The sequence below is a fragment of the Lonchura striata genome, chromosome 4 (genome assembly GCF_050655825.1).
Source record: "Lonchura striata isolate lonStrDom1 chromosome 4, ASM5065582v1, whole genome shotgun sequence".
Taxonomy (NCBI): domain Eukaryota; kingdom Metazoa; phylum Chordata; class Aves; order Passeriformes; family Estrildidae; genus Lonchura; species Lonchura striata.
The window spans coordinates 24,628,982-24,650,016 of record NC_140706.1 but is presented as its reverse complement, the minus strand read 5'-3'; the positions used below and the strand labels follow the sequence as shown (position 1 = coordinate 24,650,016).

General features: G+C 39.7%; 1 protein-coding gene and 1 long non-coding RNA gene across 2 annotated transcripts in view; one reads left to right on the top strand and one right to left on the bottom strand.

Moving 5' to 3' along the window:
- Positions 1 to 444: 444 nt before the first annotated feature.
- LOC110484937 (uncharacterized) lies at positions 445 to 18,739 on the bottom strand. Its single transcript, XR_002467851.3, has 2 exons — positions 18,599 to 18,739; positions 445 to 2,474 (listed from the first exon to the last, which is right to left on the bottom strand). It is a non-coding gene; the product is annotated as an uncharacterized LOC110484937 (long non-coding RNA).
- The window catches only part of KCTD8 (potassium channel tetramerization domain containing 8), a 93,202-nt gene continuing 89,982 nt past the window's right edge, over positions 17,816 to 21,035 (top strand). The window contains exon 1 of the mRNA XM_021555583.4: positions 17,816 to 18,734. Coding sequence (XP_021411258.1) covers positions 17,891 to 18,734 — 844 coding nt within the window. The 5' untranslated portion in view covers positions 17,816 to 17,890. The remainder of the gene's footprint in view (positions 18,735 to 21,035) is intronic.

Sequence of the window (21,035 nt, the reverse complement as noted above, 5' to 3'; positions counted from 1 at the left end):
ACTCTCTGTTCATTTTGCTTTTCATCTTGTTTTAAATTAAATAAGATGACTGCTTTAACTACTTCAGTTTAACCCTTCACTTTATCTATGCAGATGAGAAGAGTTTCTGTGCCAGGGGCAAAGGCAGCCTCTCATAAGAAGGCTTTCCTCTGGAAAAGAAGCAGTTTGAGTCCTGGATCAGCACTAGAGTGCAGTGCACAAGGGTAAGCCTTCTGGCAGTACAGGTATGGTGGAGGAAGTGCAGAGAAGTTAATACCCTGGGGATTGGAGCATGTCTATATATTTTCTTTCATTTCTTGCTTTCCTGTCAAGCTTAGCTGCCTTTTCTAAGCACTGACTTCAAGACTGCAGACCTATGTAGAGGAGTCTGAGAGTTTTCTTCTTGCCCTTGTCCCTGTTTTATGGATCCATGATTTGTTTAGCCTTCAAGAAAAAGTATCTATGTATGTTTGAGGATGAGCATTTAATTATTTCAATTATTGTTTCCAATATTTCAAAACATACACTTCTGAAAGATTGCAGAGATATCCTATATTTAATAGAAAAAAAAAATCCAATCCATCAGGAGACATCAAGCTCATTTATTACTACAGGAGCCAGAAGAATACATGCTTGAACCTAGTACTGACACTGGCACATTAAACAGTCTTTAAAAAAAGTTCCACAAACCTTCAGACACAGTAATTTGACACCTGAGACTTTTTCCTCCTTGGTCAGCTTTCCATTCCTATTTAATTTAAATATAAGCCAGCCATTTGTTTAAGAACATTTATTAATAAGTATTCAAGACTAGAAGCTGTGGAAAAAAACCCACAAACAGCCCACAAGCTAAGAGGACTTGAAAAAGTGAAGCCTTCATTCCAGATATGGAGCTAGTTTGCATTGCCATTTCTAACAAATCATACTGAGCCTTTTATTTTCATATCTTGCTGTAAGTCTTTGCCAGCCTGCTTCTATTTCCCAAATAGCTTCTGCTTCACTACATTTCCATCTGTACAGAAAGGGCATGGTATAAACACTGATAAACAGTGAATGAAATCTTCCTTACCTTCCAGCTAAGGCAGGATACTGGCAGGCTGTATTTTTCTTTTCAGAAAGTATTATGCTAGGGATTTAGTCTTTTATTGTGATTTAAAAGGGATTTTTACCAGGAAGCTGGAAGCATCAAGCTTCTTTTGCTAGATGTGGCACTGCTCTGTGATATACAGGCATGTTTCTTTTGGCTGCTGTAACAACCTTTCTTAGAATCACAAAGAACCATTACCTATAACGTCACCTTTTAATCACTGCCTTGCTTTTTTTTTGCCTGATTTTTCTTCTGGTTAAGAACAAGATAAAAGATTCCCATACATGTATGTGCCTGTATGAAAGAGGCAACGAAAAAGGTGGACTTTCCTTCAAGAACCAGAGAAATATAGTCTGGCAGCACGTACAAAATGGATTTTGTGAGGATGTTATTTGCTGCATTAAATAAGCAAGAAACATTTGAATGGTTAGGATTTGGTAAAATCCTGATTTTTTTTTTTTCCCCTATAGTATTACTGTGCTGGTAACAACAGGTAGAAATTTATGTGAACCTGCTGCACAATTTACAGAGTTATACATCTACAGAAGAAATGAAGATTCTAAATTAGCAGAACTTTTAGGACAACACAGATACAAGATGTGGTTAAGGAATTACAACTGTGATAATAACAAATGGACAGTTTTAGAAACCAGTAGCAATAGATGAGTCACTGAAAACAACCACTTTGCATCTGTAGTTCTTTTTCCTGTAGAAGGAAATTTTCAATATGAGAACATTTCAATGAGGTACAGGTGTATCACAGAATTAAGCTGTTCAACATTATGAAAATACTAAGGAAAACAAAATTGTCCATGTTGTATTTAAATAAATACTATATTGTAATTAGCAAATGTTCCTGCAAACCACAAGCATATCTATTGATGAAAAAGGGTACATGTACGTCCTAGAAAACTACTGTTACATGACTTGGAACAATGTTTTTTAATAACTAAATTAATGTCATCACAACTAAGTTCACATCATTCTCATTACTATCAATAGGAAGCTGATGCCTAAAGAGTAGATAATAGAATCTTTACACACACATAAAAAACAGATTTGCAGCTGATTAATTATTAAGAAAGATTAAACTTGCTTTTATTCTCTGATCCTATGCACCACACTTGCAAATGCATATAAAATCTGTGCCTTGCATGTTCACAGGTCAGCATCTGCTCCTGAGTCCTGAACCCCGTTGTAATGTAATATGATGGCAGAAATCTAAGAAGGGTAAATAATGTTCTATTCCATTTAACTGTTTCCCATTCACTTCCAGGATGTTCATCAGAGCTACTCGAGTCTGGCGGTGCTTCCCCACATTTTCTTCAGCCATGTTCAGCCTCCAGGAGTCCCATATTGAGCAGTGGAGGTACCTACAGAAATGCATTCCAGAATGTGCAGGGAGCATCTGCAAGAAAAGGATGATGGGGCAGAAATGAAGTTAAACTGTTTAAGATAATTATTTTCTTAGTAACTGTAACAAAGGAAAAACACAGTGGGAAGAACACTGCGAGAAAAAAAAAAATCCTTCAATGATAGCTGCGCAAGTTAAAACAAGTACCTGGACTTTAACTCTGATTTGGAATGAAAACAAAATTGTGATTGGAGAGGCTAAAAGTGATAGCAAAGTTATAACAATTAAGTTAAAAAGTTAACAGTTATAGCAAAGGGTTTAAATCGTCTGAAAGACAGATGCTTGAACTTTTGTTGTTGTCTGCCATGACCTTACAATACAACATGAAGGAAAACAACATAAGCACTTTAAAGATACTTAGTGCTGTCCATTTTTCAAAGCCATGGTGACTATAAATCCCCCATACCAAAAATCCATGTGGATCAAGTTATCCTTTGGAAGTAATTGAGGGTATATGAATCTCATTTAAACAGAACTCTAGCATGCAAACATTTCCTTAGTTTGTCTGAATGTGATATTCTGCAGCTGCCCAAGAGCAGAATGCATGAAAAGCATGTTGCAAGTCACATGAAAGTTTGACAGCGTGGGCAATCGCACTTCATTAATTCCTAAGAGATTTCTGTCTTGTACTGGTGAACCATCTGACTGTTGAATTCAAAGAACTCAGAAGTGATCACAGTGCTCTAAGGCACAAAGAAAGTAGAACTCCCCTCTCCTTCCTTGAAACTTTGCATGCATCACTGTTTGGTAAAATACCAGCTAAAGTAATCCCAAAGAGCATTAAAAGGTATCTGAGAAGGCTTTTAGCTTTTCTGACTTCATATGTCATGAAGTTATCAGCCAGTACTATGAAAAGAGAAACTTATTTTCTTCTTCTGAGACAACTGTCCTTTCCATGCAGGTGCAAAAGGAAGTGGGGAGATAGAGGAAGGATTTGCCCTTCTTACAACCTGCTTCAATTTATTAAGCAAAGAAGCAGGACAAAGAATTTTCACCTGCTGCTTCTAAAGAATATGTCCTGACACTCCATAGAAAAGTGGGAGGTCCCTGAAACTTAAGGAAGAGAAGACAGTAAGGGGGTAAAGCAAGGAATGACAGCAGATAAAGTTGCAGAATGGGAGAACAGTTAAGGCAGGTATCAGAGGAAATGCAGACACATCCTCCTGTTGTGTTACCATCTAACACCATTCATTCATAACTTGATTGATGAATTTTACAGTTGAACTTGACTGATAAATTGATATTTACCAATATTTTAAGAATGCATGCAGGGCCTGCTCTTTGGACAAAATATATTAAGTTCATATTATTATCTTCAAGTGACAGATTTGGATTTTAATTGATTTTCCCACTCTTTTGTACAGTACAACATATGTACAATAGTTGAGCTTTTAATTTTTAAGTGTTTATGATAAACAGTATTCTAAACTAGGAAAAGTGAAAAAATTAAGAAATTATCAGAAAGAGGAAATGTAAAATGAAGTGATTTAATCATTTTACTGAAGATACAGATTTACTGACAGATATTAAGCCCCATGTCAAAATATTATGATGCACACAAAACAAAGGAAACCTTGTGCTGACTTAATAGTTGGGGTTCTCCCATTAGAATGGCTGGTCCATTATTGTTGGTAACTCACTAGACACTAATTAAATTTAGTTTTTAATTTTTATGAAATCCTTTTCCTGTACTATCCTAAAATATTCCAAAATGTAGAAAACTGTGGTGAAATTACAATAATATCTACATATGGTGGAGACAGTTTTACTTCCTAGTTCACTGTAACTTTGGATTATACAAGAATAAGGAAGATGGATTTATACGTTGTATTTTTCTATCTGATTTTCTAGATCTTCATTTAATGAGATGTGCTAAATAAGTTGGACTGAAAAGGGCAATTTTATGTGTTGGACTTCCATTTTGAAGAAGAACCTGTGGATTGGCATGGTATGCTTCTTTTTTATTTTTGTTTTCTTTTTCCAAATAGTATTGTATAAGGAGATCAGGCAAACTGGGTCAGTTAGGACTTTGAAGTTAAGTACCCCAGGAAGTACAGTACTTTATCTTCACTTAATAGCCCTTTGGAGCTGTATAAAATATCCCCACATGATGATGTTTTAGATGTCTTACCTTGACTGTGTTCCAGACTATGCTTAAATTAAGCCTGACCCTATGTTTGTAGTTTTCAAAGCCAGTCCAGTTGGGTTTTGTAATTAGACCCTCCAAGGCAGAAGGAAGCTAGTGCTTTGGCTCCTTAGTTAGCAGCTGTGCACCCAGCTGGGCATGTTTATTATAAATGAGGACAACTTCTCAAATTTCCATTCTCAGCATGATCATGCTTGGCTTCAGTCTCTGTTTCTGGACATCACTGAAGATAAACAGTAAAGGCAGTCCCATTGTTGCCTAATAAAGATTTGGTTGACATAATGTACCATAATGATATATCTCTAATAAGGCTATTTCACATTATCAGACAAAATTTAAAAATATGAATCATGACTTGCCATTTGAATATATCTGTAACCTTACTCAGACAAGTATCTGTATACAAAGTGTATGCAGTATATCAACTGAATATGAAATTCAATATCTGTCTAAAGCATATAGGTGATAACAAAAGAATGGGACATGGTTGACCCATGGTGAAATAATTTCACTGCTCATTTGAGGAAAATAATTGCTTGTATTTCAATCTCATTATAAAAACCAGAAAATGTGCTCTATGGCATTATTCACAGAATGCACAGCATTTTATTGTCTCACACCTAATTTGGAAGGCTTAAGTGAGATTTAAGGACTACACAGGCCTAGTACTGCTTCTTAATATGAAAATTTAATCATTAATAGGTATAGATCAGATATGAACCTCTATTAAAAAAAAAGTTATGAAAAAAACTACATTTAAAACTAGTTTTTCCAAAAGTCTCTGGAGTATGTTTTTGTAGAACTGGAGGTTTTTGTTTCGGGTGATATTTTTACATGTACAAAAAAATGAGTCCTTTCCACTCTCCTTTCTGTTTAATTCTTTAACAGGCAATCTTACCCTCTGCACCTTCTAGGACTTTCACTGGTTTTTTTTGCATTAATCATTTAGTTTTTTTGTCTCACGTATTTCGTCCAAGTGCAACAAATCCCCTCAAGCCAGCAATGGTCTAGAAAAGGCCAAGTATGGGAAAGCAAGTAATTTCATATCAGGTTACAGATTTTAGATTATTGTCCTGCATTAAAATAACATTGAATTTGTCTACTTAGATTTATTTTCTTTTAAATTATTTATCTATTATTTAATTTTTTAAAATTTATTATTTAAATTTAAAATCTTTAAATTAGTTGAGATAAACTCTAGATTTCTCAGGCAAAATCCCATCAGGGTAAATGAGAATTTTGCAGCTGATTTCTGGGAAGCTAGGTTTTTACTTGACTTCTTTGCTTTTTAAGTTTCTAAGATTTAAATTTCTGTTCTCTTGTTCTAATTTGCTGCATTCTCCTTTTCAGTTTCTATACATTAAGTCATCTAGATCAGTGGAATACAAAGATGCTTTCTTCAAGGTGACTTCCATGCTACTGAAAGCAATCACTTTCTTCCTACAAATACACCTCCCAGTGATCAGGTATTCTCAATCAATTGTTTAGGAAGTTTTACTACTCATCAGTATGAAAATACATTGGTGTACTGCTCTACTACGAATACATCTGGTCCAACACATAATTTATTACCTCTCCTCAAGAGTCAGCTCTGGCTAGTGTCCATTAAGTTGTATGTTCTGAGCCCATTATCATTACTTAGGTAACACTAAACATAACCATAAGAAAACTAAACTGAAAAGCTTTCAAGGAAAAAAAAAAGTGCTTTGTTTCTACCTCTTTCTAAGTAAAAGGGTTTAAAGGTGTTGATCCTTTGGGTATAATTGTTTAGATGTAGTGTTTTGTGTTCCTAGGTAGGATGCCCTCAATATACATAATATGAATTTAGCACTGTCATCAAATTTTCTTTTAATGCAGTAAAAATTCTTGGATGGCAGCCAGCCTCTTTACCTCATAAAAAAACAGCCTCTCTGATTGCCTATGTTGTAGAAACTGAATAATATGTTACAACATAGTGACTAAAAGATGAGTAAACTGGCTGAGAACACACCCTCCACACATGCAAAATTTGGTCCCACTCACTGCTTGTTTGACATTATTGATGAAGATGTGTTTTTTCTCCCAGAGATAAACATGGCTCCATAGGCCAAATTCTTTTTTGATTTACATGCAATGCACACTCTCTGGGCTAACTAATTAGAATGTGCTCCTTTACCATATCATGCTTTAGAAAAATTATCTTTTTCTATCTTAGAAATAAGGTATTTCACTTTGGGATGGTGATGTGCTCTTGTGCATGCCAGCAAAACCTGTCATCAGCCAGGCTGATAAAAATTAAACCAAGAAAAACATGTAAGTATTCATGTAGGTCATTATTCATGTAGGTCATAGTCTGGAAAAATAATCCACAAAATTGTACTGAATTTTCTTTTCTGCCTCCATCCCCAGTTCAGTTACTGCAACAGAACTGAGGGCCTTACTTGATAATTTTTCATTATAAAAAACTCTGAAATTACAACAGGTGACTGTTGGAAGGAAGATGGATCTTATATTCAGCTAAAGTGGTTATTTCAACCTTTTTTGACCAGCATCACCTGCAAGAGGTTATGTCCTAATATTTAATAAACTTCAACCTCATAGCAGTAATTTTGCTGTGTTGACCCCAGGAGCTGAGAGAAAACAGGCTGTCAATGACAGGTCTAAGATGCATTTGCAACATACACAAATAATAACTAAATTAGGGGTTTTTTTTTAAAAATAAGACTTCAGGAATATGATCCTTCAAATCCTTATTTCCAGCAGGTGGAAAAATGAGCAAACCCTATATTTCATTATTTATTATATGAAATGCGCTTTATAAAACTGGAACCAATGTTAAGGCAACATTTTTTAGTCAAATCTAAAATTAGTTGGCTGTGTTCTTAATTCTGTGCTAATGCTTTATTAGTGGTGGTATTTATATTATATTTATTACCTGCTTGACGCACTAAGTACCTTTAGTATGTTCAATAATTGAAATATCTTTGTATTCCCTAGTACCTCAAGCCATTGGATTTTAAGTATTAGTTCCTGAAACACATTGGTTTGATGCTTAATAGGACTCATCTGTTTCACCTCAATTTTTTCTTTTCATTTCATCTTTATGCTTGACATCTTCCATGCTTTCTTTCCTCATATTTGTGGGATTTGTAATTCTCAGCAGCATTTGTGTTTAAAGTACTTTGAATCTTATGATGTAGGAAAATAGTAGCAGTGTTTTATTGCCATATATATACTACCAGTTTCATTTCTTCCACTTGAGTGTCTCAAATCTATGACTAGGTTAAGAAAATCTCTCATTACTCCTACAGCTCTCTTGACCTTTCCATATGCCTTTTAATTTACTCAGTCATTTCACACTTGAGCTCTTGTTTTGGAGAAGGTAAAATACAGCATATTAGTATAACCAGTTTATTCTCTGAGACCAATTCAGATTCAACATTGAACGACACTGCAGCTTTAGGAATGACCAGGTCACGATTGTTTTTCACTCAAGTAACAAGCAAGTCAATGACCATGTGAAAAGCAGCCATGGGAGAGAATGCAATAAGGGAATGTTTTGACTCCTCTATGCCTTTTCTCATAGCATGGATTGGACCAGCTGGAAGAAAAACCCAAACTTTTCCTCTTCACATTGAATTTTCTGGCTCATTTAAGTTGGTATTACAACATTTTTTTACCTTCTCCTTTACCCCAAAGTGAAAAGGAATTAAGTGCTCTCATTCCTGATGGCTGCTGCTCATAAGTAAGGCAAAGGTTTCCCATTTCACAAACTTTTTATTTCACATTTCTGCTGATTTTATCTAATCTTTGACTGTTATTTTTAATAGCCCAGATAATGTAATCTTAAAGTCAGATTTAAGTTGTGCCCTTAATAGCCTACTTCTCCTCATATGACTAGCTCTTTCACCCTCCCATGTACTTGGTTAAACATATTTCCATTTTTATATATTCATTTTAACATCCTTTTATTACTGAGCTTACATTATTGTATATTAATGTCTATCAATTCCCCATTAATCTCTCATATAGCACATTTCCACCACAAGAAACCCACCCAAACCCTTGCTAACTTTTCTCTTTTTGTTTTCATCCTCTCTATGTATGTATTTGTTACAGGCCACATTAAGGTAAGACTGCAGTTTGCTTGAATAGGGTCAGCTTACTATAAAGTGATCTTCTAACATTACAATAACTAAGAAATCGAGTTACTGATGCACTCAGGTAACTTCTAGAAGTCTTTCCTCCCTGTTTGATACATTAAATGAGAAGGGGTTAACAGCTATTGAGAGAGTCTCACGAGAGATGGGGAATTTGGATCCCACGGCATGCTTTGGGCTTGAAGAGACCTTAAAGATCATCTATTTCCTCATAAGTCTGTCAAGGTCCCTTCCCTCCAGCATGTCGACTGCATGCTCAGCTTGGTGCTGTCAGCAGCTGAGGGTGCACTCAATCCCTCTGTCCAAGTAACCAACAAAGATGTTGAGCTGTGCTAGTCCCAGTACTGACTCCTGAGGAACAGCACACATCATTGGCTTCCATTTGGACTTTGAGCCTTTTACCGCAACTCCCTGAGCACGACCACCCAACCAATTCCTAATCAGTCAAATGGTCCCTCCATCAAATGCACATATCTCCAGTTTGGAGACAGCAACATTGTGCAGGACAGTGTCAAATGCTTTGCACAAGTCCAGGCAGATGATGCCAGTTGTCCCTTGCTTATCCACCAACACTGTCCCCCTGATGTAGGAAGCCATCACATTTGTCAGGAGCCATTTGCCCTTGCTGGAGCCTTGTTGGCTGTGACCAATCCCCTCATTATTTTCCAAGTGCCTTAGCACAGTTTCCAGGAGGCTCTGCTCCATGATCTTGCAAGGCAAGAGAGGGTGTCACACTGTCAAGAACCAGCTGGAGCGCATGGAGCTCCATCTGGGAGTGGAAGAGGAGGCAAGCAAAAGCTTATGGGTTGGATATGAGGATCCAGGATGAAATAACAGGGCGGGGACAGGAGACTTCATAGTGAGAGTCTGCTACAGGCACCTGGGCCAAGGCTGCTACACAGGCAAAGGGTGGAAGCAAGGACATGTAGCCTTGGAGGAATACACACAGGCTGTCCCACCAGCCAGCAATGAGGGTAGGAAAGGTAATGCCCCGACAGAATTAAATGTGACCAGAGCATCAAGGGCAACAAGAAAAGTGTCTAGGACTTACATCAGTGGTAAAAGTGAGACTAGAGCCCCATCAATACAACTAGGGGTCTCAGTCACTGTTCCAGCCCTGACAGTTCCTCTTTGTTCATCCAGGACAGCATCCTTGTACATCCAGGACAGCATCACCCCAGGCTGGTCCTTCCAGTACTTGTGTTATCCCTGACACTCTCTGGCAAACTCCCCAGTGCCTATTCCTTTGCAGCAGCTGCCAGGAGAACTGGTGCCTGTGACCAGAAATTTGGCTGTGCCAGGACCATTGTAGTTCTGTATCCACATAAGGTGCTTTAATTCAGAGAAATACCAAATAATTATTTTTTTTTTTGTCCTTTTGACTCTAGCAATAAAGTATGAGGGTCAGAAACCCTCTCTTCTGAAAGTGACCTCCTTCAGTCTCCAGCATATACGTATCTAGGATCAGTTTCAACTTATTTGGCCTTGGGCCAGCCTGGCCATTCAGGATTTCAGAGCTCATACCATAGTCATGTACAGTAATTGTACTCGAGTCTCTCAGCTTTCATTTTGTCCAACCAAGTATGACAAGCTTCTGTAGTTTTGACTTCCTTCCTTTTAAGATATAGTTATAACCTTAAAAAAGTCTGCCAATTACAACACAGACCAGTTTCAAACTATCAGCATTACATTAAGAGAAAATAATGCAGTAGAGCATTTGAACCAAAATGTCTTTAACTGCGTTATGTGTCTATTTTTTGTCTATTTTCCTGACTTTTTTTATTGTCTTCCAAAGTGTGGGAGGCACACGCCTCTATGAATTTTACTTTATTATTTTTTCCTTACAGTCGAACACTATTTTGATGGTGATAACAATTTGGCTGTAAAATAAATGCACATTGTTATTAATACTACTGACTTTTGCATTCTCATGTGTGAATTTACTGTGCTATTCTTTGGAGATTTGTCACTTCCATACTCTTTTCTTTTAAAGCTATCATTAATTTATCATTATAACACCTTCTGCAGCTTTCTTTTGTGAATGCAGCCCCCCGCATGACAAAGAAATTCTATCTTTGTATTCTGATTTGGTTCCTGAATGGAACGAAGAAAATAACAAGTACACAAAGAATAAAAATACATGGAAATTACAAACAAATAATCATATTTCATTATGCTGTTTTGTCTCTTTTGAATGACATGAGTAGACAGGAAGCTCTAAAACATTATGAATTATTGTTTTAAGCTTTATAGAAATACTATTTTATACTAACAAAACAGCAGTGTAACAAACACAGAAGCAAAGACTTAATTTAATCTCTGATCCTGCATTGCATGTGCATATTTTTTACATTAATCAGTACTCCCATCATAAGCAATAGGGCTCTTCAGACACTGCAAAAATGTTTAATGGCCAGAGCCAAAATAGTAGCTCCTGTTTAGGCACCTCAGTCACATTAAATTTTGTGAATGGGGAAAGGTTTTTGATTATTCTGTTATAAATCTGGCCTTAAGTGTTTTGCAGAATCAGAGCCTTGACAGACATGTCTTCTTCCTTTTTCACCTGACTAACAGAAACAGTGATGTACAACATGGCAAATTAGGATATTACCAGAATAATGACTTTTCTTGGTTTTGTGCATTTAGAAACTCAAGCAAAATATTAAACTAGAAAAGCATGTATTATATTTTCTTTGACATTTTCCCCTTTAATGAAGAAGGAAAAATTGTTACAATCATCTATTCCAAAATTAGATAACCTAGAGAAAACAGGAAAAATTTGTACTGAATTTAGAGAAGCCATAATTTGCACTACTGTAGGGAGTTCCTGAAATAAACACTCTGCATTCATTTCTGCATGCTAGACTGTAGATACATACCCACTCAGACACTAAGTGCCTACTTGTCAGAACTCCTGAGCACTGCAAACAAGCTGAAACCAAAAGGAGCTGTGATTGTGTAGACTCTATCAAAACACAGGAAAATCAGAATCTTTATTCACAAAACAGTTAGACTCAGACTGTAGCTGCTCCAGCACAAGTGTGTACCACTACACCTATGTCCTCACTACCTGAGATTTCTGTATTTCATTCAATTTATGTTCATAAAGAAGTGGCAGAATAGAGAGAATAGGAGATTCCCCATTCTGATGACAACAGTTTTTCTGCATAAAAACTGTTGTTATAGCAAGTGACCATATTAAATGTCTTAATATTGAGGAAGTATTAATGAAATACAGCCTAACTTCACTATAAGGAAGCCACATGATACCATATATACATATACATATACATATACATATACATATACATATACATATATATATGGTATCATATTCCCTTATATATATATGTTCTGTCAAGCAGTTCATTTCTTCAGGCTCTGGTAAATTGCTGCTTGAGAATAAGAAAGAAATGAGCAGCTGAGCAGAACATCAATAAGCAGTACTTCTGTGGAAATGACTTCACACTGATCAACATTTAAAAGATGTTTTTTCAAAAAGATAAATGAATGAAGAAGGAAAAAATAGTACATTAAAATGCTAAATACAGCCTACACTGAGAAAAGTGAGAAAAATGTCATTGTCATACTTGGAATACACTTGCATAACTGTTCAGGCTATTAGGCCTAATTAACAGCAAGTGAACAGATTCTTGCTATGGGGGTGTTTATAGGCAGAATATGTTAAATTCAGAGTTTGACACATTGAAGTTAGAATTTAGTCAGATTTAGGCTAGTGTAAATTTACATAGAAGACACATTTCAGCTCTGAAAAGGAACTATGAACTAAATATTTTTGGAATGCTAATTCTGAATGCTAATCTTAATGATGAAAAAGAAATCGTGCACTTTTCATGGGATAAATCCAATAATATAAAATATCAAATTATTCTCATATATGTCTGGGCAAATAAATACAGTTGAAATATTCTAACAAAGGTTTATAATTCCTGGAGTTGTTCTTTCTTTTAGTTTTGCTTTGGTATTGCTAGCAGGCAATACTAGTTAGTTAGTAGGAAATGCTCCAAACTGCTAGAGTATGAAGGCGCAGGCATCATTTTAACTTTCATAAGTGAAAAGTGACTCTCGACCTGCAGAACTTGTCAGGTAAAGCTAATGCAGCTGTTGTCATGAATAATTCAAACAACTCACTTCAGACACAGTATGACAGAGCTGACTTCACAGTGGTAACCTCTGTAAATACTGTCAGAAAACAGGTAAATTAACTATTAGTGAGTAAAACCTCCAGTCTTTGGGAAGCAAAAGTTGCTAAATTCTTTCTTGATTAACCTGGCTTACAAAACTTCTCACCAGGCCTTTTTTTTTTTTTTTTCCCTGAGAATGCATAATTTTTAAAACCTTAGTAATTTCTTGCTATGTTTCAAATGCAACTTAAATTAAAGCTATGAATAACTATGGACTGTAAAGAATGTTCCCAGATTCCCAGAATCAGGCCTGCAGGCTAATTTATTCTGATTTAAGTCCCAGTACTGATACTGAATAATCTATAGTCCTAACCCAAATGTATACAATGCTGTTTAGGTCCTGAATGTACAAATTCCCACAGCACATCTAAATGTGTGAGTGCTTCTCTTTAACTCTGATAATTAACTATATAAATACAACATTTCTTAATTCTTGTAGGACAGAATTCAAATAATTTCAGAATAATGAAATGTTACATATAAATACATCTAAGGTTTTAAAATGATGAATCTTAGGACTGGAAGGAAAATGTACTGAATGAGCTAGTAAGGAACAAAGAGAACATATGTATTGAAGTGTTGACTGGTAGGTGGATGGAAAACAGACAAGCTCAAAGTCTTTAGAAAAATCAGTACTTTGGAATGATGTTTTGTTGCTAACAGAAAAACAAGTAAGACCTTAACAGGAAAATATTAATATCTGTAAAAATGACAGAAATGACAACCAAAAGGAAAGAAGGAATTGGGAAAGTGCCCAAGACTCGTAGGCTTACTGGGGCCAGAGTACAACAGTGTTGGAAATATTATTCTGCTGTCAGTTTGTCACATTCTTGTCTACAATTTTAATATCAACTTTGTATTGATGACTGTTTTAAAGACAACATAATGACCTTAAATGCTTATTAGGTGATTTCTGTAATTACTGCAGACCTGCTCATATTAATAATCTGGAACTTCTTTTGCAGGAACTCTTCCTTCCTGATCCTGCAACACACGACAAAGGATCAAGTTCCTTTGACTTCACCAGGAGCCCACCAGAAGAATTTTCTCCTTACTAGAGAAGTTCACTAAATTTATTCCCTTGCCAGGACTAAAGAACTTTTAATATTTCTATCTCTAATGGAGTATTTGTTCTTTTACTAGACATTTTCCTTTACTTGGTTGCTGATTTTCATAGAGAAAAATATTTTTTTTTTACAATTTAATTTGAAAACTGGTTATGTATCCTTTATTTCATGTTATCCAATCACATTGTATTAGTGAATAATTTTTCCTTTTTTAAATCATACTCAAGAGTGTCTTTAAAACAAGTCTCTCATGAAGAAAATTATCACTTTCACCTCTTTCCTTCTCAGAAACAGTTTCATTTAACTATTTTATCAAATACTGTTTCACAAGAGATTAGTGTAGCATTTTTTATATGTAAAAAAGGTACCTCTGCCTGGGTAAATCAGTTCAAAACCTGGCTGAGCAGTAAACCAAGTAAATCTATTAATTCCTGACATCCTAATTTCCATTTTAGAACTGTCTAAGCAGCAGTAAATGCATACTTTTAGCTACATGAATGTTTCATTAGAATGACCTGGTTGATCAGTTCATCATCTGGACACGATGTGGTCCAGATGATCTTCCTGACCCTTTTTGGTTTTTTTTGCCCTCTCTCAGCATGATTCTCAGGTTAGTTGAGATTTATCATGTAGACTGGTCAAATCAGCACACCAACTGACTCCAGGGCAGGAAGAACTACAGTAAAAAGAAGATTTTTATCTGAGGAATTTATCCTGACTGTGCCCCTCCAGGCTACTTCCAAAAGGATTGTTGTTGCTGCTGCCTGCTGCTTGCACCAGTGTGCCTACCTAAGGGAATCTCCAACTAACATAAATTCTTCAGCCCAATCTCAAAACACTCCTGACAGAGAAAGAAACAGATCATGACAGATTTTCAGCTGCATTTTTCTTCTTTGCTTTAAGCATCAGAAACCACTACATGTCTGAATCTTAAGGATATTTACTTATGCACTTATGTACTTTTCTCCATTGTACTGCCCTTAGACTTCACTCAAATAGCACTGCAGGATGCTGCTGCAGTATATAATGTAAACCTGTAAGAAGATGGCTCCTACTCCACAGAGTGCAAACAAGTTCTCTCTGTCCATTCTCATGACAAATTACCTTTGGAGTTTATATGGGCAATTTTCATCACCTCAGATGAAAGCATTGATGGGCCTAGCATATGCTTATTCACAGAGGGAACCATGAGCTGACCAAATAACAGGCAGCATACAAAAGCTTAGTACTGTAACATTTGGTGTATGGATTTTTCAAGTGTCACAGTGGCTGTTGAGCCTAGGAAGAATGTAGCACAGATTGTCCCTTATTTCACTGATAAAAAGAAACTTTTTAGTTCCATAAGTAATACATTAATATTTGCTTTATGCATGACTTCTATGCAAATTGACAAACTGATAAATTCTATATGGCAAGTGATTTCACTTTACCTTGTTGAACTATCTACTTTTTAGTACTCTTAGATTACACATCCTTGCAAACACAAGTTACCAGAGAGAATGTTTAAGATACAGTTCTGCTGTGGCTGCAGGCTTCTGGAGGGGAAAACCAAATGCAATTATCCTCTTGCTAATGGCACCACTCTGACCATAGGAACAGTGCAGTGCTGCTCATAGGTGTGGTGCTGCAGTGTCACAGCCATGCAATATTCTGGCATGGGTTGTCTTTGACATGGGCAAACTATTATTCTATATTACGCAGAAGACAGTGGACAGGAAATCTGTCCTCTTAGAAATCAGCAAAAACATTTCATCTGAATCCTCAAGAGAAACAATATCACCTGCAAAAATGAACAAGACAATGAAAACTGACTCATATCCCAAGGAATTAAATCTACAGAAACATACAGCAAAATTGTCAAGAAACAATGATGCCGTTCTTTCTTGCCCAGAAGTTTGAATGTTTCTTCTGGCCTTTAAGACCATTTCAAACAAAATAAACAAGGAAAGGGACAAAATTTTACTTGTTTCTTACAGTTATTTCTTTTTTCAAAGCTATTACTTGGTTTCAGTAAGTGGTTAAGTGGTTAAGAAGGGGCACTACAGAAATCTTTCCTGAAATCTTTTCTGCACATTTGTTTGCATGCTCCTTAACTTCCACAAAATTCTTATGTCTGAAACACAACACATCTAGCTTTCTAGGAGTCTTTTCTCAGTTTAGGCCATGTAAAAGCTAGAGCTCTGTGTAAACACAGATTTAGGGTTAGTCTATTGCAAATGAAGTGAGCAAAGTATCACCATGGACAGACTCCTTCCACCCTGAAAGAGATATCTAAGACAGGTCAGATGAAGTGCTGTAGATGTGTATGTTACTGCTTTAAAGTGGAGAAGTCTTTACTAGCAGTTTGAAGATCCTGACCAAGCTTTGGATGACTTGTCATCTTGATCACAGCACACTAGTGGGGAAATAATAGACTGCAGCTGTCTACCTGCTGATGATTTTTACCCCCAGACCTGAAGTCACACTTGTTTAAATGAACAAGTTGGGTTCTTGCCTATGTGGCACAATTAATGGTTGAACCCTCACCATTTAAAGGACTACCAAAAAAAAAAAAAAAAAAAAAAAGCTTAAATATTCCCATGTATCAAACACCCATCTTAACAATCACACTTAGACCTGGCACTGGTAGTCAGAGAAACACAGTCGGGTTTAGGCCTTGTTTTTTACTAGCAAACACAATTGTACATCTCTCAGCCAATGCATGAGCACAAATCTGGGCTCTAATATATTCCAGCAGCACAGCCTGGAAATACATGAATCAGAAAACTGGATGCAGGTGAGCTGTGGCTCTCACTAGAAACAGATAAAAATTAAAAACTCTATACTGCTTAAATATAGTACAAATAGTGGTGTTTCATAGCCAAGAATTTAATGTGTTCCAAATCACTGCCTGTCATCTGGATTCTAAAGGCAGCTGATTTTTTTTTTTCTCTGAATCACCCCAATTCCATCGTCAATCTAGAGAGCATGCTTAGATTCTCTGAAAATCAAGATCCCAGTGTGCCTTGCCATAGTGAATCCTCACAACATCAAAAACAGCATTCGTGTCCCATCAGGACCCATTAGATTTGTGCCACGAGCACAGCAGAACGCCGGTTTCTTTTGTACCCGCTTTTAAATGCCCTCTTTGCTAATATTAAAGGCACGCTGATAGAGGCAAATGGGCAAAAATGCTGTCATATGCATCCTGCTGGATGCTACTCTTGGAAGGACGACCATCATTCTAGCACTGCAAGTGTCGACCGGAGCGACAGTGTAAGAGAGACAGAGGCATTTGGGGGAGGCTGGGAGATTTCCAAGCGGGGGAAAAAAATTAATTTCAAACCGAAGCCAGCCAGCCGAAGCGAGGGGAGGAGCCCGGCATGGGCTTGGCTGTTCCCTGGCCGAGCCTGGCAGCGCGGCAGCGCCGGGCGAAGTGTCAGCGGCTCCGGCGGCCGCCCGGCCCCGAGGCCAGCGCGGCTGCGGCCCCGCGCCCCGCCGGGCCGAGCGGGCAGCGCCGGGGGGCGCTCGGGCCGGGCCGGGCCAGCCCAGAGCCCAGCCCAGAGCCCGGCCCAGAGCCCGGCCCAGAGCCCGGCCCGGGCTGTCCACCGCCGGGGCAGAGAGGGGCGCCCGGGCCGGGGTCCTGCCGCCCGCTGCCGCGCCGCAGGGCGGCGGAGCAGCGGCTCCGTCCAGGCGCTTCCGGGCGCGCCGGGCGGCGGGGGAAGGAGGAGAAGAAGAAGGAGGAGGAGGAGGAGGAGGAGGAGGAGGAGGAGGAAGGGAGGTGTGGGTGGAGGGGAGGGGAGGGAAGGAGGGGTGGAGGGAGGCCGGCTTTTTTAGGAGGGAGACCCTCCTTCGCGGCCGCCCGCTCGCAGCCATGGCTTTGAAGGAGGCGGGCGGCAGCATCCTGCCCATCAGCGACATGGTGTCGGGGCCGTCGGGCTCGCCGTTCCCCGAGGTGGTGGAGCTGAACGTGGGGGGCCAGGTGTACGTGACGAGGCACTCCACGCTGCTCAGCGTCCCGGACAGCACGCTGGCCACCATGTTCTCCCCGTGCCGGGGCGGCCCGGCGGCGGCCCGCCAGCTGCCCAGGGACAGCCGGGCGCGCTTCTTCATCGACCGCGACGGCTTCCTCTTCAGGTACGTGCTGGATTACCTGCGGGACAAGCAGCTGGCGCTGCCCGAGCACTTCCCCGAGAAGGAACGGCTCCTGCGGGAGGCCGAGTACTTCCAGCTGGGCGACCTGGTGAAGCTGCTGTCGCCCAAGGTCACCAAGCAGAGCTCGCTCAACGACGAGGGCTGCCAGAGCGACCTGGAGGATAGCAACTCGCAGGGCAGCAGCGACCGGCTTCAGCGGGCGGCGCTGGACAAGCGCTCGGGCTTCCTCACCGTGGGCTACCGCGGCTCCTACACCACGGTGCGGGACAACCAGGCGGACGCCAAGTTCCGCCGCGTCGCCCGCATCATGGTGTGCGGTAGGATCGCCCTGGCCAAGGAGGTCTTCGGAGAGACCCTCAACGAGAGCCGTGACCCCGACCGGCCCCCCGAGAAGTACACCTCCCGCTTCTACCTCAAATTCACCTACCTGGAACAAGCCTTCGACCGGCTCTCCGAGGCGGGCTTCCACATGGTGGCTTGCAACTCCACCGGCACCGCCGCCTTCATCAACCAGTACAGGGACGACAAGATCTGGAGCAGCTACACGGAGTACATCTTCTTCAGTAAGTGCTGCCCGCGCCCCGGTGTCGTCCCCCTTGCCCTCGACCCCGGCGGGTGCACCTAAAGTACAGCTGCACCCCCAGAGCCCTTGCTGTCCCAAAGCAACATGTAGCTGGGGAGAAATGGGGGCTGCCCCGTTTCCCCTCACTCCGCTCTGTCACCGCCGTAGTTCAAATTTCATTTTGTGCGCTGTGGGGGCGGGACAGGACCGCTTAAATGCCCCGTCCGGAGCGCGGCGTGGGAGCATTTCCCCACGCACACTCCGTGGGGCAGCCTGGGCTGATCCCGCTTTTCGGTGCCGAGAGGCAGCCCCCACGTGTCGCGTGTCCCGGGGGAAGGGTCACTGGTTACGGGTCGGGGGGCTGCGACCTCGGGGGATGTCCCTGCCCGTGCGGGCGGGCGCGGTGCGCGGTGCGGGCGCGGCTCCGGCGCGGAGCGTTGCGGTGCTCCCCGCCAGCGAGGCGACGCAGAGATCCCCGAGCAAGGAAGGGTTTTAATATTTTATCGCTGCGTTTCCTTCAAGTGAGCGCACTGCGCTTAGGCACGGTCCCCGTGAGGGAAGGGGCAGCGAGGGCACATCCAACTTCCCAAGGAGCAAGAAAGAGTCTGGCTCCAAGGGGGACGAAAATTGGAAAAGAGAAATTAACCACTCCATAGCCATTACACAGCTCCTAAGCAACTTCTCTGGTTGGCTGTGGGTAGCCTTAGAGGTTTCGGGTCATTCGCAAATAGGAAAACCGAGCGATGACGAATGAGTTTCAATCTGGCAAAGTATATAGTGTTATGTAGGGCACTGGCTGAGCAGCGGGTTCGGGTCATGAAACTGCAGCTGGATCGAGAACACCATCCCCTGGCAGAGATATGTCTTCGAAAGGCAGAGGCGCCTTAAACACTACAGATGTGTTTGAGAGTCGGGCGAGTGGGCAGAAGAGAGATGTGTTCTGCATTCACTTCTTTATTCTCCTGCCTCTGTGTGGTCTCACGCTCCCTGAGCAAAGCAGAGATGAATTGGCAGAGCATCTGCCTGCCTCTGTGGTGATGCAGCCTCTGACTAACTTCACTGGTTAGGCAGCTGAACAGAAGCAACTTGTTTGCCCTGCAAAACTGGACTTAAGCACGGTATTACATAGAGGAGGGATATGTGAATGGTCCTCTACTGGGAGGAGAAGAAATTCATTAGTTTATATTGCTCTATATTGTATAAGTGGTAACTTCCATTGGCTGAGCAGACTTGAGTACTCAGATCAATCTTTGAAACTGGATTCAAACAGTTTTTGAAGATTAATTGCATAACTTACCACTGGTCATATTTCAATGGAATATATGAAAACTGAGCTCTAGAGGAGCTTCACATTCTCCTGCGTGGAATTCTATCAAGTATTTTACATGATTATTAAACCTTCTTTCTCATAAAATTTGACGTAGTTATTTTCTAAATAATAAAAGTTCCTTGAAATAGTATATACTGTTTGCTTATAGATAGGTTTGTAGGTGCATATTTTTTTGTGTACATTTGTGATGCTCATAATGTTTTGGCTATTTTTTGTATGTATGTTATGATGAGGTTGCTGTATAGAACAGTCCTCTAATTCACATCAGTGTTCCAAATTAATCCCCAGTGTAATACCACTGATTTATTTGGAATAATGCCAGGGATGATCTGGATGTTGTATGTCATGATTTTTGTTTTGGTTTTTATTTCAAGCTTCTGATGTGAAGAGTAAAATAGTTAATTACTTAAATTGATACAGTTAACTGAAAATTTATGGTTTTGCTTAATTTTGCAGGTGTGAGTTTTGTTTTGTTTTACTTCTGAATGCAAAAAAATTGCCTAAGATAAAAATAGGCTGAAAAGATGTTGGTTGCTTGTTGTTCATTTAGAATCTTTTTTGTATAATGACTTTATGCATTGTTTTATGATCAGATACATTTCTCTGAAGTATAGCAAGATGGAAACAACACTTAAGAAAAATCACCAAAATGAGAAGAGAAACATGTGAAACAGTGCCTGAAGTAAATGCTTTAGGTTTTTTTTTGTCTTTTTTTTCAGTCTGACTAGGTGTCCAATTGATGACAACTGTTGATAAAACAACACATTATTATAATAATAATTATAATATGCTCTGGATGGATTGTGTGTGCTGCTGCCTTGCCTAACAGCTGCACAAGAATCCATCCAAGGGAGAGCAAACCTTGGAATCCTTGTGCTCTGCACCAAGAGGGATCAGGGCTACTGGCTCTAAGCTCTCCAACAGCCTTAGCCAGAGCCGTGTTCCTTCCTTGCTCATGAGCAGACCTTAATG